The following is a 20476-nucleotide window of genomic DNA, read 5'->3' as shown; positions in this document are numbered from 1 at the left end:
CAAACCTCAAAGCGATTTTGCTTCAAGGATTTGGCACAACGACTTCTAGGAGGAACATCTTTACTTCTAAATCGCTATCAAAACTTGTTTAAACTCAGGGAAAATGCAGGAATCTTGCTTGCATTAAGCGCCTATGCATTTAGGGGTCAAGGGTGAGTAGATGCCACCTTCCTGTGATTTTCTCTATTAATTCCTCCCCTCCCATACAGGTGTCCCTGGCTGATGGATCTGAGCAAGCCATCCTGCCCAGACTCATATGGTCACAAGTTGTTCTGAGAAATTTCAACCATTAATTTGCTCTAACACCCTGGTAGAGTTTAACTTAAAATCAATGGACCTAGACAAAGATCAAGAGACCATACATGAATACGACAATTTAATGATTCATGTGTCAGATCACATGAATATTAAGCTCACAACCCCAGTCACGGAAAAATCTGGTGAGGAAAAATGCAACTGGTTGGTTTAACCGTGAATGCTTATCTTTAAAGGCACAGGATAGAACTAGATATCACCAATACAGAGACTCTGGTGTGCAGAGACTGCCAGAGGAATACTTTAAATTGAAACACCAATTACATCTCTTGATTGGCATGAAGAACAAGTTATTCACTGAAAAACAATGGGAATGTTGAATCCAAGCAACAGTAGCTAACAATTCTGGCATTAGTTTCTGGAGCCCTTGACGAGAGACCCTCCATGACTAACACCGTCCCATCTCAGACATGGTACAAATACTATTTAAAAGTATTCTGTGATGAGAGGGTGGGCTCTGTGGAGCCTCAGGAGTTTACTATAGAGGACCTCTCAGAATGGGCACCAGTCACAACAGAAAAAGTTAGACTTCTTATTGCCCCAAATCTAGGAAGGCCCAGGTCCTGATGCAATTCCACCAGAGTTACTTAAAGTAGGTGCCGCTTTGCAGATATCAAACTGAGCATGCAGGCGCCAAAAGGGCAAGAGCCAGCAGCACATGCAACTATAAAAGCTTCAGATCTAGCTGAACAACCCCATTACCCATCTTTGTCAGGCATTTGGTATATTCTTGGAAAAAGTCTGACCAGGACTAGGTTCTATCAGCTGTTCTAGATTGGCTTGTGAAGAGATTGGGTGTTACCTGTAAGAACTCTTCCAGACCTAGTTTGGTGAACTCATATTGTAGGTGCACACGGAAGTTCATGTCCTCAACAGAGTGCACCACGATGTTGATGAACTGCATACAGGCCACCTGAAAAACACATTGAGAGAGGGCAGTTGGCATTATGGCGCACAACTTCAATCTGTCATTCCCCTGTGGTTTTGTCTAGAGTGCCAGGGTCTTCCCTAACGTGGTGTCCTCCAGATACTGCTGGACTAAAAAGAACAACCCCATTATACTGGCTGTTGGCCATGCTGGTTTGAGGCCTGATGGGAGATGGGAGTCCAACATCATCTGGAATAGAACCATGTTGAAGAAGCCTGGTCTAGATGTTCCACCGATATAGGATCAAATGTTTAAAAAGCCTATGTTCCAGGACACCCCAGTTGGGGAATGCACCTGTGAAAAGTCCCACCATCAATCCATTTGCTGGGAAGGAGAATGAAGAGGCAAGAGCAGACCTAGGTCTGGAAAGGCATTGAGAGAGGGCAATAGGCAGAAGACGTTTAAAATACATGATGGCCCACCAGGTGGAAGCACTTGGGAAAGGCAGATGGGAACATAGGCTGCCAAGTTACTGTTTTGCACTGTAAACCATGTAGCTTGCACTGTAAACTATAAACCATTTAGGAGTTGTTTTGTTGTTGATTAATAGATATTAAATCAATCAATAAAAATATATTGACTGTGTGCAAGAGCGCTGCCCCAGTAGTTGGAGAGTAGAACAGGGATGAAGTAGCAGATACACACTTTCTAAACTGTTCTGTAACATAAACTGGATTGCAGGGGGAAGAGTCCCTACTCCATAGCAGAGATAGGTACCCAGTAACCTGCTGTCCATACGCAGACTCTACCAATCCAATTCACAGTGTAAAATGAGAATGCCAGCACAGATGGGGAAGGCCTCTGGGTTTCAGATTCCTGCACCTCAGCTACCATGATTTTTGGGAGGAGCTTTGCATAGTTAAGAGGAGGGCGTTCAGCTCAGCAGCAGAAATTCACTTTTCATGGGTTCAGTCTCCAGCATGTCCAGTTTTTAAAAAAGGATCGGGGTCAGGTGATGGAAAAGACCTCTGCCCAAGATTCTGGAGAGTGGCTGCCAGTTGGGGTGGACCAATAGTAAAGCATCTTCCTATGTTGCTTCCTAAAATTCAATTGGCTAGCATGAGGATGCAGTGTGCTTTAATACTAGGGTTCTGCAGCTCTATGCTGGAACATGGTAATTAGAAACATAGGGAACTGCCTTATGCAGGTGGCGATCATTTTAGGCACGTCCAATTGCCATGCGATCGCTGACGTATGGGTCCTTTTGGACCCGGAAGAGGGCAGATCTGGGGCATAACGGGGCATAATGGAGTGGGTCGCACTTATGTGTGCTCCGCCAATGTGCGGAGGGGCCCGGAATGGAACCACCGTGTGAAATGCTTGCCACCCGTACTGCGTCAGAACATTGGTCCATCTATTATCCACAGCAGGGGTGGAGAAGCTACTGACGGCTCTGTCTGGCCATCAGAACTCTTCTTGGGCCACATTCTGTTGGCCACATCCCCCACTGGCCCGAGTGTTTATGCCTGGCTGGAATGTGTCCTTGCTCACAGCACGGTCAGTGACAGCATGTATATAATCTTGCATTTAAGAGACACTGTATATACCGCAATCTGTCCTTCGCATCAGATTGTGGGAGCTGCTGGCATAAACAGAAAAGCGAGGGCACCAGGGCTTTTGCTCCTTACCATGAAGTCAATATTGCTGTCCTCGTTGCGGAAATACTCCATCAGCTTCTCAAAGCGGTGCTGCTCTTTGCAAACCTGAGAAGCAGAGAGCACAGCAGGGTCTGAAGGGTGCTTTAGTATTGGTGAGCCAGCCAAATACAGACTGTTCCCGGTATGCAGTCTTTGTAGACTTCTCCATAAGTACCCCTTCACGTAGCTATTCATCCCTTCTACCATATTCACATGCACATTCCGATATTCTCAAGCACATTCCTGTATTCATTCCTTTACCCAGCCTCACATCAGCAGCCCGGGCAGGAGGAACAAGCGGCTCTGCTTGAATCCCTCGGCAGAGAAAGCATTGGCTCCTTCTCCTTCTACCCTGCATGTGTAGGCTCCACCTATTTTTAAATTTTAATTTTGGATTTAGAATTCCCTGCCTTTGATGGATGTTTCAAGGGGGCAAACAGCAGAATAAAACAATTAATAATGCTAATGATAATCATTTAAGAGAGCAGGATCCACTAAAATACACAAAAAAGTGGGGAGGAGGAGATGCCACAAAAAAGCAGATCAGATGAAATTGAAAGCCTAAGCAAACAGGGCAGGCTTTGCTTGGCACTTAAAAGATGGTGCCAGGCTCACACACGTAGGGAAGGAATTCCATAATGTGGCTGAGAAGGCCTGGTGTCCACCTGTCTAACCTCAGACACTGAGGGTGTCGAGAGAAGAGCCTTCAATCAACTTCATCTCGAATGAAAGGCTACAGGGGTTTACGCCATCCAGAAACAGAACTGGTGGGCTTTCAAGCACAGTTATGGTGTGGAGTGGAGCTACCTGTGTAGAGGCCACTCCTGAGCTCAGGAAGGCAGAAGTAAACAGGTACCAAGGTGTGCTGGTATTGCAGTTTGCTCCTAAGTGGCACTAACACACGGGCTCTGATTTGGGATCAAAAGTTGGCCACTGCGACTCTATCCATTTACGCTACGCGACTTTTCCTCCACCTCCCTCCCTCAACTTGCGTATCTGTCTGTCCATTTGTCCTTGTGCGCACAACTTTTTACTAAATTGTCCCCACTCCCATGCACACCACTCTAGCCGTTCATTGCCATGTTCCTGCATCTATTTCCCTCATCTTGCCTTCCCTTCCTCTTCCAAGTTTGATGTCTCTCCCAGGTATGGGGAACCTGGGGCGTTCTGATGTTGCTGGGACTCCAACTCCCATCAGCCCCAGCTATCATGGCCAATGATCAGGACTGATGGGAGCTCAAGAATAACTGCAGGTTCCCCGTTGCTGATTTCCCCCAGGGTGCTGTAGGTTAGTCCTCACCTCCTTGAAATTCTCAAAAGCAGCCAAAATGATCTCATGGCCGCCACGCACCAGACAAACAGCTGCCAGCAGTTCTAACACCAAGGCTTTTGTCCTGGAGAGAAAAGAGAGAATCAAGGATGTGCCACCAACCAGAAAGAAAAGCAATGTCATTTTGCTGGCGACGCAGAATATATCCCACAATGATAACAGCATCCCTCTGATGCAATTGTTGCAGAGGCCTGCAGCAGGGGCAGCCAATGTAGTGACCTCCAGGTGTCATTGGACTACAACTCCCATCATCTCCAACCACAGGCCATGCTGGCTGCGGCTGGTGGGAACTGAAGTCCAGGAACACCTGCAGGGTACCAAACTGGCTACCCCATCATTCAAAGTTGAGGCTTTCCAGTCATGGGGCCTTGCTTCCAACAAACTGCTGTCTATTCCAGTTTTGCAACACAGGTGTAGGTTTTGTGATCAGCAGGTGTTCAGCTTTGCCCCTGCTCCTAGTGCACTTTGATCATTTCTGGTTTCCACCTGAACACATCCATTGGTGCGGCAACTAATGCTAGGTAAACAGGAGGTTCCCCTCTAGGCATAGCTGTCAACTGTCCCTTATTTGGCGGGAAACTCCCTTATCCCAGCGCCGTGTCCCGCTGCTGTCCCTTATTGATGATGTCCCTTAAATTTCCCAGGTTTCAAAGGAAGCAGCTCCTCTCCCTCCCTCCCTGCTGGCCAGGGAGGAGGGAGGCCCCAACTGTGTTGCTTGGCTGCGTTGCTCACCCAATAAGGAGTCAAAGAACGACTGGGGGGTGGAGCTTGCATGCTTTGTGCCGATCAAATCAGCCACGTTGCCTGGGGACTCGCCTTTGCTCAGCGCTTCCCAGCGGAGAGATGATGGTGGTTTTCCTTGCTGCATCCCCTTTGCTGGGTTGCTGCGCTGTGGGAACCACCGCTTGAGGCTTTGTTTGGCTGCTGGCTGGGCTTTCTGCCTTTGGCTCGGAGGGGCTCAGAAGTTGAACATACCTGTGCCCGGAAAATCCCTTATTTTGGCTGCTGATCCCTTATTTCGAGGCTGCTGGTCACTTATTTTCAAATATGTAAGTTGACAGCTATGCCTCTAGGGCATACCTTTCTGCTAGGGTAGAGTGACTCCACATATATCTGGCATCATGGGCAGAGCCAGGATTTATTTTACGGGGAGCAGGCTTTATGTCAGGGGAGCAGAACCGAGTTATCTGTGATGCAATTGGTCAGTTAGTTCAATATTTTACACCCATGTCTGGCATGATCCTGCCACTTTAACAGCAGCTTTCAAGTGAGAAAGGGCTTGTTTTTCTTTTTATCTCCATGGCATTCTCAGTTTACCAATTAAAGGGCAGTTTGCAGAACTTTATCTGAACAACAGTGTATCTGGTTTGCTCCTCAGGCCCCACTGCCTTCTTGGTTAAGCAGTGCTTCCCATTGGTTTTCATGCAAACTATACCTGCTGAAATTCCATATTCTACACAATTATTAAAAGGCGCAGCTATTAAAAGGTACCTTCTCTTTCACTTTGCCCACATGGATGACACTGGCTGACTTTGATTTGCCCAGATGTAATGAGGAATGACCATTACTTTGCACACAGAAGGTGCCAAGTTCAATGCCTGGTGTCTCCTGGTAGGACTGAGGAAAGACTTCTGCCCGAAACCTGCCACCCAGTGTCAGCAGTACTGAGCTAGATGCACCGATGTTCTGATTTGGCATAAGCCACTTTCCGTCATAAAAAACCCGGTGTCTGTTCTAATTTCTGGAGAGCTGAGATGGTGTAGTGGTATACAAAAATGCATTGTATTCAGGGGAAATTGTTTGCAAAAGTGTGCATGTTCAGCAAAATTGCATGCAAACGTGTGCCTAGGGGGGAAATGCACACTAAAATCCTGATGAAGTATTGTGAAGGCTTTTTTAAAAAAAGCCCAAGTCTCCTTGGCTGCTATCAAATACAGAACACTGGGCAAGACTGGTCATTAGACTGAGCCCAGCAGGGAGTTTCCTAACTGGACTGCGCATTCAAATGCTGAATTAATATGGTTAGGGCAAGGGGAGGCAATAAAAAAGTGCAAACTTATAACATCTATGCAAGAAGAAGAAATATTGTATATAATTATATTTTGCAGTTCATATTGTAAACATTACTTTGCAGAGCATACCAAAAGACCCCCAGGGACATGGTTCACTCATGAGCTTGCTTCCCTCTGTATATGTGCCCATTCATCATATAGTGCCAGGACGGGATATGTGATAAGTCAACACAAGATGTAAACCAGCAACTTTGCAATGGAAGGCCTGGGAAGCGCAGATGATCAATGCACTTTATATCAACAACATGGCCCAGACAGTTTTTCTGGCTGTGCACAGAGATTTCGGTTAGGCCAAACAATATGAGGAAACAGGGGAAAGTGGTCCAAGTGCACATCTGTTCTGCAAATTAAAACCTGCTCGAAATCAGTTTCACTAGCTGGAGGCAGGCCATTGTTTCGTTTCGTTTTTCAGAGCCGATGGCAGTTTGAAGGAGGGACGGCTGCTAATAGCGTGTGAACTCATTCCACTTCCATGTTGGCTAAACAGGTTTTGCAGGGTTTCACGAAGCATTTCAAAAAACTGCAAAACCTGTTTGACCAGAGGCAATATAGGGAGGGATCCATGGTATCATAAACACACACACACCACAGACCCCTCCAGACATCCTTTTTATTGTGCATCTGTTATGATTTGTGCTCATGTTGGTCTTGGGGCAGTTATACACGATCCTGTTTTCAATACTGTTTGTGCCAGCAAATGTTTAAGGGTGGCTCTACTGCTTCCTTTCCAATCAGTGCGTCTCCCCTAATTTCCTGCTGAAATCCTGTAACATTTCATAACACAAATGCTCTCTTTCTTAGAGGACCCCCACTTTTGTCGCACTGCAGTGTAGGAGTGTGGGGCATTAACACTGGGGAAGCATCAGAGGACATCTAAAAAGGCGGAATGATGTGTGGATGATCCAGTATAAATCTAGCCCTGGCGCACTAGTACTGCATCAATGACATGCAACAACAAATGTCAATCTGTCTGGAGGGCCTCATGGAAAGTGATGGTTCTCTCAAGTCACTTTCAGCTCACTTAAGAACAAGTGTCTGTCTCCAGCTGTCAAGGACCAGAAGGACGCTGACTCGTGTGCACCAGGGGAAGGGATTTGTGGGAGAGTAGTGATTTGTGGGGACCTCTACTTGCCAGGAGGCAAGAGGCAGAGGCAGAGGAAGCTTCTGTTGTCTCACCACCAAACCCCTGGCTCTGAGCCTTCTTCCCTTGCGGGTTCCCTTGGGGGTTCCCCAACTGGTGCCTCCCACCACTCCTCTTGTGCTAAGCCAGTCCATGACAGCTTCAGAGCTCGAGGGTGGAGCACAGGATGGGTTTGAAGAAAAAGAGGGAGCGGCAGGAGAGGCAAGTGAAGGGTTGGGGGCTTCCCCACCCGCTCCTGCACCACTGTCTCCCAGAACCAGGAGGGGGGGAAATCCATAAAAAGGTGAAGGGGGAGTGGTGCCCTGTTGCTGCAACTGCTCTATAGAGCACAGAGCTGGGAATAGCAGCCTCGACGCTAGACTGGTATGTGTAAGTATTCAGAGTCATAGAAACTATTCTCAGCGTCCGCTTTTGTCAATGAAGAGTTAACTATCTGCCATGTGCTTTCCTTTGGCTGAGGAGCACCCTGTGACACCAGCCTTGACTTCTTTATGAAGAGTTTTGAGGACAGCAGTTCTCCATGGATGTGAATTTCTTAGTCCCATCACACAACTAAAACCCCTTACTGGTAGAAGCCCAACGGACAGCTGAAGAGACTTGACGCTGGTTGTAAGGCAAGCAGGACCTGGCATTTTTAAACACACCAAGAGCCAAACAAAGGGAGCCACATTAGTCCACCTACAGAGGGTAAGTTATCCACGTTTCCACAGGGCGCAGCTGAGCACCCAGCCGCCTTACCTGGGGTTCTTATTGTTCAAGCTGAGGGCAATCTCATTGACAGCGTGAGGATGAGACATGACCAGATTGAATCCATACTGACATGCAAAAAGGGGAAGAAATGCATAGAAGTATTAGGAGTAGAAAGAACCAGTGAAACCTCAGCGAAACTGTTGATTTAGCAGCCCAGGCACAGCCTGGAGTCATTATATAGTGCAAATCATCTAGGAAACTGGCATTACTAAAAATAAATAAATGGTGTGTTTTCAAAGGAATATCGCACATCACACAATAACAAAGGGGTTCATGCCTCCCTCCTGCCCCTCAAAAAAGTTCTTTTGGCTCAGATTTATTGCACACACACACACACACATGTCTTATGTGCCCAATCGTCTGCACTTGTTTCCAACTCCCACAACCCATCCCAGGCCCTTTAGATAGAGCCAGGCTACAAATGTAAATAAATAAGTACAAGCACACATTTTGATTTATTTTACTCTGCTAGGGTAGAATTCAGTTTTCCCCACTCATGAAATGTTGGGTTTAGACTTGCAGCCAACAGGCATCCCTGATCCTAGCTAGAGGCAGGCAATAGGAAGAATAAGAAGGATCCTGCCAGCATTACCTGGTAGTTCATAATGGCTCGTAAGCACAGGATGCAAACGTGGACGTCATCCTTCTGGCTAACCAGCCGTGAGTTCTTCAGGGCTTTCCTGCTGGGAAGGGTGGTGTATCTGGCAAAAAGAGAGTCTTACATTTAGCACACTCATACACACACACACACAGAAAAAGCAGTGAGGCTCAAAAAATGTTTGCCCCATGCCAGTGATGAGGTCACGGCCACAGCTAAGAACAGGAAGGGAGAGCTGTAATTAGAACCACCAGCTTCTGTCAGAAGGTTTGCCCAAGATGTGGGTTTCTCGCTGGCAAAAGAAAGGCTGAATGGCTACCGCTCATTTGGAGTCTAAGATCAACTCAGGGGTTTTGCTAATCTACTTAAAAGCTAAGTTCCAGGAGACCACTGTTGTCAGCTTTAGCTTTCAACACATGCACAAACACCCCTCAAGAGATAGGACATTCAGCTTTTATTTGCTGAAACAAGGAGAAATTAAAGTCATGCTGCTTAAAAAAAAAATTATACAGTTCCCAAAAACATGAAGCAAAAATATTGTAAATACACTGGGGATTAAAATGGGGTTTTCCAAAAGGAATAAAGAAGTTTCTTGTAAAAAATCTGGAATACTCTCTAGGTGCTTGAGACACAGAAAGAACACAAGGGCCGAAAAGCTCAATGATCAAGGAGGGAAAGTACCATATTTTTCGCTCTATAAGACGCACATTTCCCCCTCCAAAAATTAAGGGGAAATGTGTGTGCGTCTTGTGGAGCAAATGCAGGCTCTTTGGCTTCAGCGATAGCAACGCAAAGCCTCCGAAGCACAGTGGGAGTGCTCCCACTGCATTCCGGAGGCTTCGCGTTGCTATCGCTGAAGGCTAGGTGCCCCTTCAGCTAAGGCACAGCACCCCTTCAGCGAAGCGGGAGGAGAAATGGAAGGGGCTCCGTTTCTCCTGCCGCTTCACTGAAGGGGCGCTGCGCAGAGAGAGGGAGATTTTTTTTTCTTGTTCTCCCCCTCTAAAACAAGGTGCGTCCTATGGTTGGGTGCGTCCTATAGAGCGAAAAATACGGTATGTATGGCCTGATTTGAGCCTTTGGCTGAGTTTGGGGCTCAGCATATATATCTGCCATGTCTCTCCAGGACAGTATGGGGAGACACTGATCCCTTCGCAGCCACGACCCTCATCCAAGATGGAGTTCCCACAGGTATTATGCAGATTCGCCCACCCATTTTTAAAGCTCCCCATTTTTAAAGACATGAGTTGGAAAGGGAACCAGATGACCAAACTAAGTAAGAAAAGGAGTCCACCCAACCCACGGGTACCATTTAGGCATCCTGTCTCCTGATTCCCTGGAGTACCCTCTAAACTTGGTTTAATATTTCTTAGGCTAGAGGCAAAGAGTTGGAAATGATACAAAAAAAGGCATTGTTTCAACGTGTTCTGTTTCTTATCTTGGTCAACTATGTTTTGCAGGATTTGGGTAAACACAAAAGCCTCCCAAACCTGTTTAACCAGTCAATATAGCAGGATGAATGTATATACCACAAACAGCAATACTTCTTTCAAACCACCCATCACTCTTTGAAGGGGGAAAATGATAATAATCTTTCAGCAGCCCTTGTTGCTCAATAGCTGCCTCAATGTGTAAACTGCTTTGAGGTTGTGGTTGGGTGATCGTTTGTTTTTACAATCAAGTGGTATGTAATTTTTTATGAAACAAATAATAAACAAAGACACCACAGAATTTCTCTGCTGGACCTGCAAGGATATCCAGCCACCTCAAAGTACCGAATGCCTACTATTATCAAGAATCAACAGGCATACAGTTAAAATTGTCAGGAGCAATAGCCCTGCGAGGTAAAACTGTTTTTCTTTCCATTTTACAGATGGGAATCAGAGTCTGAGAGAGGAGGAGCTTTTCCAAAGTCAGCCAATGGGCCTGTGACTAAGTTGGAGTCTGAACCATGTCAATTCCCAGGACAGGAACCTCTGGACTGCGAGGTACCAGGAGTCTTGGACCTTGCTCATGGATCACCCGTCCCCAATGGCTGCTTGGCCACCTGCTTGCCACCAGGCCACCAGCCCTGGGTGTGGACTGCAGGGGCCCCCTCTGCGTTCCCGCACACATCCTCATGCACCTAGGCAACTGTCCAGCCCGGGGACTGTGCACAGAATTCCTCGCGCAGCAGCCCAGTGCAGAAATACTTACCTAGGTGAGAAGGACAGAGAAAGAGAGAGAACAGGAGACCCAGCAAAGACAGGCAAACAGAGCATGGCAAAAGAGAAGGCCTGGAGCAGAGAGGAGACATGGCCAGCTACCGCCAGAGGAGCATCAGGGGGGAAGGATGGGAGTGGGGAGAAGAGATCAGCACACGGCATCCCCTGGAGGGCAGAAAGCAGGGAGGGGGCTTATTATTACGACCAACGGCAGAGCTCAGAAGGCTACACACCAGAAGGCGCAGCAGGGCAGAGGTACATACCGGAGGGCAGACTGGCGCGCAGAGCGAGCAAGGCTGTTGGCGTAGGGTGCAGACAGGGTGCTGGGGTGCTGCAGATCCTCTATGGACCTGCTCCAGGATTTCAGCTTTTCCAGCGCTCCATCCTCACCACTTTCCAGGCCCTCAAAATCAAACCTGGAGGGCAGAGAGGGATCACACACCATACCTATGCCCACAGACACACAGACACCCCCCAGCCGTACACACAGAGAGAGAGAGACGTTCGAGAACAAAAGCTGCATCGAGCGCTCAAGCTCTGGATTCACGGGGGCTCCTCCCAACAGGCCACAAGCCCAGCAGCTTGGCATGCGACAAGGCATAGGCTCAAATCTCCCCCTGCGTAAGCAGGATCTGAGCACAAAGAAAACCAGGTACAAGGCATATATATACATACACACAGGCAGGCAGGCAGGCAGGCAGGCAGATATGTTTTTTTAAGGCTGGGCCTGCCCTATGACAAATTCCCAGGCTAGCATTGCATCAGATGTGTGCTCACAGCATACAGGCCAATCTGCACTGTGCTACAGGCTGGCTTTACATTAGAAGTGAACCACCTGGCAGTCAGGTGTCTACATTAGAGCAGGTGCTGCACACACCAGCTTGCTTCCTGGGAGCTACTAGAGCTGTGTCCACTGAATCCTGGAAGGAGTCACAGATAGCTCAGCTGGTAAAGCATGAGAACTCTTAATCTCAGGGTTGTGGTTTGGGCAAAAAGATTCCTGCAATGCAGGGAGTGGGACTAGATGACCCTCGCAGCCCCCTCCATCTCTACAATACTATGATTAAGGATAGACCTTCAGAGCTGGTTGCTGCCAAAGCAATTCCCTTGTGAAAAGGGGGACTGGATGCTCAGCAGGGCACTGACTCACAAGTCGCTCCCATGCTGCTCTTTGCATCTCGGTGAAGAGTTTTAAAGCAACTACACTGGCCTCCTGGTCCATTTAAAGATCCCAGTTTGAAATACTGGCCTTAACCTTTACAGCACAGGTGGGGACCTTATGGTTCAGGGGTCGAATGCGGTCCTCCAAATCTCTCTCTCCAGGTCATACACCTTCTCCAGCCATATGCTCCCTGTTTTGCACCCTCTTCTGGGTGTTTTTGATAGGCTAGGGGGGTGTGATGCCTCTAGCTTGCTTATATAGAGGCTAAAGCATGTGTGCAGAAACTAGCCTGCTGTACAGAGTCTCATTGCTCTGCTTACTTTTGCCTCTGGCCCCACCCCTGGCATGTGGCCCTCAAAAGGTTGCCCAGAAGGAAATGTGGCCCTTGGGCTGAAAGAGGTTACCTGCCCTTGTTTTGCACCTCTAAATGGCTTGGGATCAAAGTGCCTTCAGGTGTATCTCTTTCCATGTGAGCCTGCCTCAAACTGTAAAAATCTTCCTCGGGGACACCAAGAACGGGTGGTGTGGGGGCCAATGAGAGGGCCTTTTCAGCAGTGCCCTGACTTCAGTGCCAGCGTGACCCCAACCATCTGCCACCTGAACTTGCCCAGAGACACTGATGCAAATTTGTCTCGCTTCTTCTCGGAAAGGCACCTGAACTGAGGTTTTCATAATATTTGAATTAGTTTTAGCATAACCAGTTCATCACTGAAAGGCCAGATGATTAATCAACTAGCAAGCAGATTTATGCCCCTAATAAATACCCCAAGGTGATGACTATCACAAAAGTTGAAAAAGGGAAGCCGGGAAGCCATTGCAGCAGATGGTTGCCAGCTAAAGATGTTCCAGATGGAAAATGTTGAATTCAGCAACATTATTCTGCCTGCCTGGGACTCTGAATGAGAATATGAATAGGCCCCAAGACTGATTAAAAACCAAAAAACCAGGTAGCTAATTATCCTTCTGGACTGATTTTGTCTACAAATGTGTTTCATAAGAACATAATAAAAACTTTTTTTGGATCAGGCCAACGATCCATGTAGCCAAGCATCCTGTTGTAACACAGAGTCTATGGGAAGCCTGAAGGACTCTCCCCACTCGCGATGCCCAGCAACCTGCCTTCAAAGTCCAATAGTGATACAAAGAGGCAGGAAGATTCAGGGGCACCTCAAAGGAAATGCAGACACTTACATCACCGCACACTGAGCAAAGGAGAGATAATCCACCAGCACATCCAGGCCTTTGTTTTCGTCATTGAGAAACTCGCGCACCCACCTGCAAAAGAAAAACCCAAAACGGGGCTTTATTACCCAAAGGCAGCTCACGTTGACTTGCAGAAGTTGACTTGCAATCCATTATCCATCATACCGTCATGTGATTTTCACTTAAATAGTTGCACTAGCAAAGATTACGTTATTGCCATGAGATTCCCCCTTCCTTCTACAGTACCACCCCCAAATCTGCTTTGGAGGGTTGGGGAGGGGGGGGCCTGGAACGGATTTAGGGGACATGGAGGGGAGGGGGAGAGCATTCTGTGCTCAAGCAGAAATGATTGTGCTGATGGAACATTTTGGTTCATGCTACGTTGAATATGACCCATTTGATGGGTGGCTAAGGATGCTACTGTAGACACACTGACTAAGAAGTAATTGCCACTGAATGTGTATTCATTTTAAAGCTGTCTCTAGATCACCCTCCAGTAAACTGAACAGGGCAGCGTACAAAGAAAATAAAACCATAAACATTATAAATATCACAATTAAAACACAGAATGCAGGACAGGTCAAAATATCAGTAACAAATCAGCTTGCAAATCACTAAACCCAGTGCACACTGCCTTACTTAGCCCCAAAGTAAACTCAGAACAAATCTGAAGGAAGATAATAGAAGAAAGGGGAAACTGAAAAGGAAAAGAGTTGAAAGGATGTGGTGGTAAAGACGGTGCAGAAGTGGTGAGGGTGGTCCAGGAAGAAAGGCTTTATGGAAGAAGTGGTTTTGTTTTTATTGTTGTTTTTAAGAAGCAATCCAAAAAGGCAAGCTTGGAGCTGCATCAAGCTCATAAAGGCTAGAGACAGACAACACCTCCAAAATAGTTTAAGATGATGTCAAAGAAAGGTCTCTCTTTGTTGTGGATGCTTTCACCTGCTCTAATCAGGTTCTGCAGAAAGGGTGAGGGTTATGATGTTTCTAGAACCTGAACAAACCTGTTTGGCCAGATTTGGTAGAGTGGCAAAAGACAGACAGACAGACAGACAGACAGACAGACAGAACATGATAGGATGCAAGCAATGTCTCTCCCAGACTACTGCCTGCCTCCAGTGGCGTAGCGTGGGTTGTCAGCACCCAGGGCAAGGCAAGTAATTTGCGCCCCCTAACCCGTGGATTTGCGCCCCCTAACTCGTGGATTTGCACCCCCTAACCCGTGGATTTGCGCACCCTAACCCTAACCCCCAGATGTTGCGCCCGGTGCGGCCGCCCCCCCCCTGCACCCCCACGCTACGCCACTGCCTGCCTCCAAGCCTTAAACAGAGCTAAGGCTACTAGACACAAGACATCAACAGTTCCCTCACTCTGTATAACACAGATCAAGTTCAGCTCATTTACAGAATTGTGTTCATTCAGTCTGGGGGCCCTGTGCCTTTGCAGCAGGGACAGACTGGAGGGGGTTCAAAGGAGACAGATGAACATGATAAAACTCAGAAGGAAGCCAGCCATGGCCCACCCAATGTGTGTTGTGGGGAGATTGCAGCATCCCCAGCTGCCGATAAAGAAAGCAACTGGCAGGGCGTTATCTTTTGACGCGGGGCAGGGTTTCGCTCAGAGCCTCGCAGTCCCTTTGACATTCGCTAGGGATGTCTCTCTCCATCCTTCTCACTCTGGTGCAAGTTGTGGAGGAACATGAAGGTACGAATATGATCCCAACCTACATCAAGGGATCGGACTGAACCAGGTGGAGTATGAAATAAAGGAATACAGTATAGAAGTGCGTGTGTGGTTGTGTATCTGTGGCTTTGTTTCTCTCTGTGTGTAGGTGTGCCAACTCTGGAATATGAAGGAGGGTGCATCCATCTATTTGGAGGCTGGTTGTTCAGTGTATGTTATTTCCAGAAGTAGCCGTGGTTGAATGTGATTTCGTCCATCAATCATCTGGATACTGGAACTATGCATATGTTCATTCCCTCTCTTTCTCTCTTTCTTTCTCTGAGGGACAGGGGAGCAACACTCCCGCCCATTTCCTGCCTGTCTGAACTCCAGCCTCCACCCCTGTGTGTTTCCTGTCTGACTCCAGTGGCTGCTATTTTAGGGCCCTCAACGCTGGAGGTTAAAGGGCACAGAGGTGGGAGCAAAAGCTGCCCAAGGCAAATCCAATCCTAGCCACGCTCTAATACAGGAAAGGAGATCGTGGGCGTATGCATAAAAGGAAACTGAGTTGGTGCGCATGCTTTTATGTGCTTATGAGCAGGCATGCCTGTATTCTCTGACCGTAGGTCCATGGCAGAGAACACGTTTTGCAGGGTGACGATCAAAAAGTTGAAAATCTCTCAGGAAGGACCAGTGGCGTAGCGTGGGTTGTCAGCACCCGGGGCAAGGCAAGTAATTTGCGCCCCCTAACCCGTGGATTTGCGCCCCCTAACCTGTGGATTTGCGCCCAGATGTTGCGCCCGGTGCGGCCGGCCCCCCCTGCACCCCCCACGCTACGCCACTGGGAAGGACTTATCTCCCTAAGTTCTGGATTCCTATTGCCAGTAGATAACGCTGTGGTAGATGGACCAATTGTCGAACAAGATTAAGGAAGTTTCACGTGTGCATATGCTGGGACAAAGAGAGAGAGAGAGAGAGAGAGAGAATATCACAGGCTTAGGAAGGACCAAATGGCTAAACAGGAGTAGTGTTGAATGTACTGTTGGACCCACACAATCCAGTCTCCTCTGTGTTGCGTGGGGAGAAACAGGAGCAAAAGAGGCGCCACGCCATGGCTGCCTGCAGGGAAAACATAGCTCCAGATGCCTGAAGCGAGTGACCCATGACTCTCTGATGTTTGCATATGTCACTACTGTTCTAGAATATGCCCATACTGGGTTGCGCTTCTGGAACTGCCTCCCTCCCTCCAGAAGGATTACTGGGTTGAATAGGCAAGGCTGCGCTGCTTACGGGAAAGAAAAAGTAAGTTCCTGAAAAACAGAGGGACTTTTCTCAAGGGCAGGCAGACTGTTTGTAGCAGATTAGGGCTGTTTGCATGCAAGAACATTCCCCCCTCGGCATTTCAAAGATGAACACAGGGACTCCCTTGTGCGCTTTGCAACATTCCTATTCTCACCCCAAGGATCACGCTCCGAGCGCCTGCTCTTCTCCCTGTTGTCCCTCCCCAGTCCTAATCACACATTCCTAAAAAAAGGCTCTTCCCATCAAAAGCGCAACGCTATCTCCAAACCCAGGCTGCTTTTCAGACTATATTCTTGTCATAGCTTAAAACAACAACACCCTCAATGTTGTGTACCAAGTTAGCTCACGTTCTGCTCCTTGAAAAGCTGAAACCAGCAGCTGTACAGATTATGCAAATCAAGTGGCGGTATGCAAAACATATGCTCATTTTGCATAATTTATTCCACTTCAAGGGGAGGGACAAACAGATAGGCATGGCACTGAAGCTGGATGTCATGACAGCTGTCAATCCTCCGCAGCTACTCCAGCACTGTGACCATCATTCCTGTCGCCAGTTTGATCAGACATTTCCCACAAACTCTCAAGCATTTTTTTGCAGGCTTAAGGACCGGCTCCTTCTTTGTTTTAAAGTAAGTGCAGTGGCGTAGCGTGGGTTGTCAGCACCCAGGGCAAGGCAAGTAATTTGCGCCCCCTAACCCGTGGATTTGCGCCCCCTAACCTGTGGATTTGCACCCCCTAACCCGTCGATTTGCGCCCCCTAACCCTAACCCCCAGATGTTGCGCCCGGTGCGGCCAGCCCCCCTGCACCCCCCACGCTACGCCACTGAGTAAGTGCAAAATTCTGTTGTAATGTGCAGCCAACACTGCTCACTGCTTTCTGCAATTTTGCATGTGGAATATAAGCTGGCTTGTTTATCCTGTTCCTCTTCAATAGCTGAATATCAGGAATAGTCCCAAAAAGAACTCCCATGTATGCTTGCACTGTTATAAAGCAAAAAGAGTTTTACACATACCTACTTTTAACAAAAGATGCATTCCTTTCTTACTGACTTGCAGGAGGCACTGTAATTTATTCCTTATGACTCTTACAAACAATTTCATACTTTTAGTTCCAGTCAGTGTTTATCTTTGTAATTTCCACAACAAACCCTTTGTGGTTCTAGTAGTAATTAGAATAGATTAGGTATACATGGTGCTTTGTTTAATCGTGCAAAGTGATCCACACACTAATCACCACATTAATCTTTAAAACAGTCCTAAAAGGCAGGCCAGGACACAGGTGGCGCTGTGGTCTAAACCACAGAGCCTAGGGCTTGCCAATCAGAAGGCTGGCAGTTCGAAACCTCGCAACGGGGTGAGCTCCCGTTGCTCGGTCCCTGCTCCTGCCAACCTAGCAGTTTGAAAGCACATCAAAGTGCAAGTAGATAAATAGGTACCACTCTGGCGGGAAGGTAAACGGCGTTTCTGTGCACTGCTCTGGTTTCACCAGAAAGCGGCTTAGTCATGCTGGCCACATGACCCAGAAGCTGTACGCCGGCTCCCTCGGCCAATAAAGCGAGATGAGCGCCGCAACCCCAGAGTGATCCACGACTGGACCTAACGGTCAGGGGTCCTTTACCTTTAAAAGGTAGACCAATATTACACACACGCTGCATTAGAGGCTCCTAACCTTAGCACCCTCGCATGATGCACAGGGAGTAGAGATAGTTGCTTGCCTAAGGCTAATATTCCTGCTCCTGCAATACTAAGAGTGTCTGAGCTGCCTTTATCTTAATGGGAGAAAGGCAATTTATACAGAACAGAAAGCTAAGTTAATTGTAAATAATGTGATTATGGAAGAAATAGGGATAGCTAAAGGTACGAGACAAGGGTGTCCACTTTCGCCATTGTTATTTATTGTGGTCCTGGAAGTTTTTAAAAAATCTATAAGGGAAAATGAAGCAATAAAAGGGGTTGCAATAGGCCGGAATGAATATAAGGTTAAAGCCTTTGCCGCTGATCTGGTTTTAACGGTTGAAGAACCTTCGGAAAGTGCAAAAAATATCCTTGCAGAGGTGGGGAGATTTGGTCAAGTGGCAGGGTTTATATTGAATAAGAAAAAGACTAAAATAATTGCTAAGAACATGGATCAAGATATTATAGGAAGAATGCAACAACAAATAGGTATAGAAGTGGTGAAGAAAGTGAAATATTTGGGTATTTGGATAACTCCCAAGAATATTGATTTGTATCAGAATAACTATATGCCAGTGTGGAAGGCAATTAAGAAAGTTCTGGAGGTGTGGGGACGAATGAAATTATCGTTATGGGGAAGGATCTCAACGATAAAGATAAGCGTACTGCCAAATATGTTATTTCTGTTTCAGACAATTCCAATAATCAAGGGGATTGTGATTTTTAAAGAATGGCAAAGAGTAATTTCAAGGTATATCTGGCAGGGTAAGAAGCCAAGAATTAAATTTAAATTATTAACAGATGCTAAAGAAAAAGGAGGTTTCGCCCTGCCAGACTTGAAATTATATTATGAAGCATCATCTCTCTGTTGGTTAAAGGAATGGATAACATTAGAAAATACAGAATTGTTAGATTTAGAAGGTTTTGATAACAGATTTGGTTGGCACGCATACTTATGGTCTGAAAAGAAGAAAATTCATAAAGGATTTGAGAACCACATCTTCCGAAGATCGTTGATAGAAATATGGGATAGGTATAAAAACCTACTTGAGCTAAAAACTCCACCCTGGTTATCTCCGTTAGAGGTTATGAGTGTTAAAAAAATCAATATGAGAAGGAACTGGATTACATATGGAAATTTGATTGTTAAAGAAGGGGGGAGATGGAAAATGAAGCCTTATGAAGAAGTAAAAGAATATGTATATGATTGGTTGCATTATTTTCAGATAAATGAAATGTTTAAAACCAATTCCTTAAACCATATTTAAGGAATATGGTTTTGCAGAGAAAGTTTCTAAATTCCAAACAGAAATATTAAATAATGAATATAAAATTTTATATAAAATGCATAAAATACTGCTGGAATGGCACACAAAGGACGAAGAAGTTAAATCAGTTATGATACAATGCGCCAGAGATTTTGGATACAATATACAGTTCAATGATTGGTTAAAATTATGGAATGAAAATATTAAATTTACTGCATGTACTACGTTAAAGGAAAATGTTATGAAAATGATTTATAGATGGTATATTACACCTGTAAAACTTGCAAAAATGTATAAAACATGTAAGAAGTGTTGGAAATGCAAAGAAAAGGATGGTACATTTTATCACATGTGGCGGGAATGTAAGAAAGTGAAGAGCTTCTGGGAGTTGGTATATAATGAATTGAAAAAATGTTGAAATATACATTTGTTAAGAAACCAGAGGCTTTTCTTTTAGGTATAATAGGAAACAAAATAAATAGAAAGGACTGTAAACTTTTCCAATATGCAGTAACAGCGGCAAGAATATTATTGGCCCAGAAATGGAAACAGGAACAATTACCAACATTAGAGGAGTGGAGAATGAAGCTGATGGACTATGCAGAACTTGATAAACTGACAGGGAAGATTAGATATCTACGTGATCAAAAGTTCATTGAGGACTGGGGCAAGTTTGTTGATTATTTGGAATGTATAAGCGACGAGAGAATAACGCTAGTGGCATTTCAAGAAGCTCTGTAAAAGTTTGAGAAGTATTGTAAAAAAGAAAAATAAATGTGTAAAGATATGCTAAAAGGCAATAGCAGATTTAGGAAATGTGTATTTGAAAAAGTTAAATTTGGATGATTGTCAGAGAGGCTGGAGGAAGTCCAAAAGAGAAAATTTGTAAAAGTTGTAATGTGGTGTTATATGTATTATTTCTTTTGTTGGAAAATTAATAATTTTTTTTTTTAAAAAAAAAACGAGTGTCTGAGCTGGCATTGATACAATAATGGTGCATTAGGGCTGGGTTTATACTGGGCCTTCCAGACATCATCCTGCTTTATTAGTTGTTCTGTGGTACTTCCCCAATTGTATCGTATTATTTCTGTCTGGAGGGGCACCCTTGTGCTATAGCACGACAAAAGCACAACAAAAATAAACCAACAATTTGTGGTATAAAAGAACTGCAGGGTTTCAGCAGGAAGTCACGGGACATGTGGTGATTGGAAACAAGGTAGAATGTCCGCCCAAAAC

The 20476-nt window shown here is 46.1% G+C and overlaps 1 protein-coding gene and 1 long non-coding RNA gene across 9 annotated transcripts in view; one reads left to right on the top strand and one right to left on the bottom strand.

Annotated features, from left to right (window-relative positions):
- The window catches only part of FMNL3 (formin like 3), a 104068-nt gene that overhangs the window by 29857 nt on the left and 53735 nt on the right, over positions 1-20476 (bottom strand). For 7 of the 8 annotated variants that reach the window (XR_014215000.1, XM_082205507.1, XM_082205506.1 and 4 more), the window contains exons 5-11: positions 13326-13409; positions 11236-11388; positions 8766-8874; positions 8162-8238; positions 4181-4274; positions 2872-2946; positions 1118-1228 (exon numbers count right to left, since the gene is read on the bottom strand). Coding sequence is in view for 7 of the 8 variants with exons in the window: in XM_082205507.1 (XP_082061633.1) it covers positions 1118-1228; positions 2872-2946; positions 4181-4274; positions 8162-8238; positions 8766-8874; positions 11236-11388; positions 13326-13409 (703 nt within the window). In the remaining variant the exon portion in view is untranslated. The remainder of the gene's footprint in view (positions 1-1117; positions 1229-2871; positions 2947-4180; positions 4275-8161; positions 8239-8765; positions 8875-11235; positions 11389-13325; positions 13410-20476) is intronic. The other variant, XM_082205512.1, reaches the window with a different exon arrangement.
- On the top strand, positions 15069-20154 carry LOC309522991. The gene is made up of 3 exons (XR_014215193.1): positions 15069-15084; positions 16751-16927; positions 19698-20154. It is a non-coding gene; the product is annotated as an uncharacterized lncRNA (long non-coding RNA).

Source organism: Podarcis vaucheri, assembly GCF_965113315.1.
Source record: "Podarcis vaucheri genome assembly, chromosome: 2".
NCBI lineage: Eukaryota > Metazoa > Chordata > Lepidosauria > Squamata > Lacertidae > Podarcis > Podarcis vaucheri.
The sequence above is the reverse complement of the archived record's forward strand: the minus strand, read 5'-3'. Positions and strand labels throughout refer to the sequence as shown.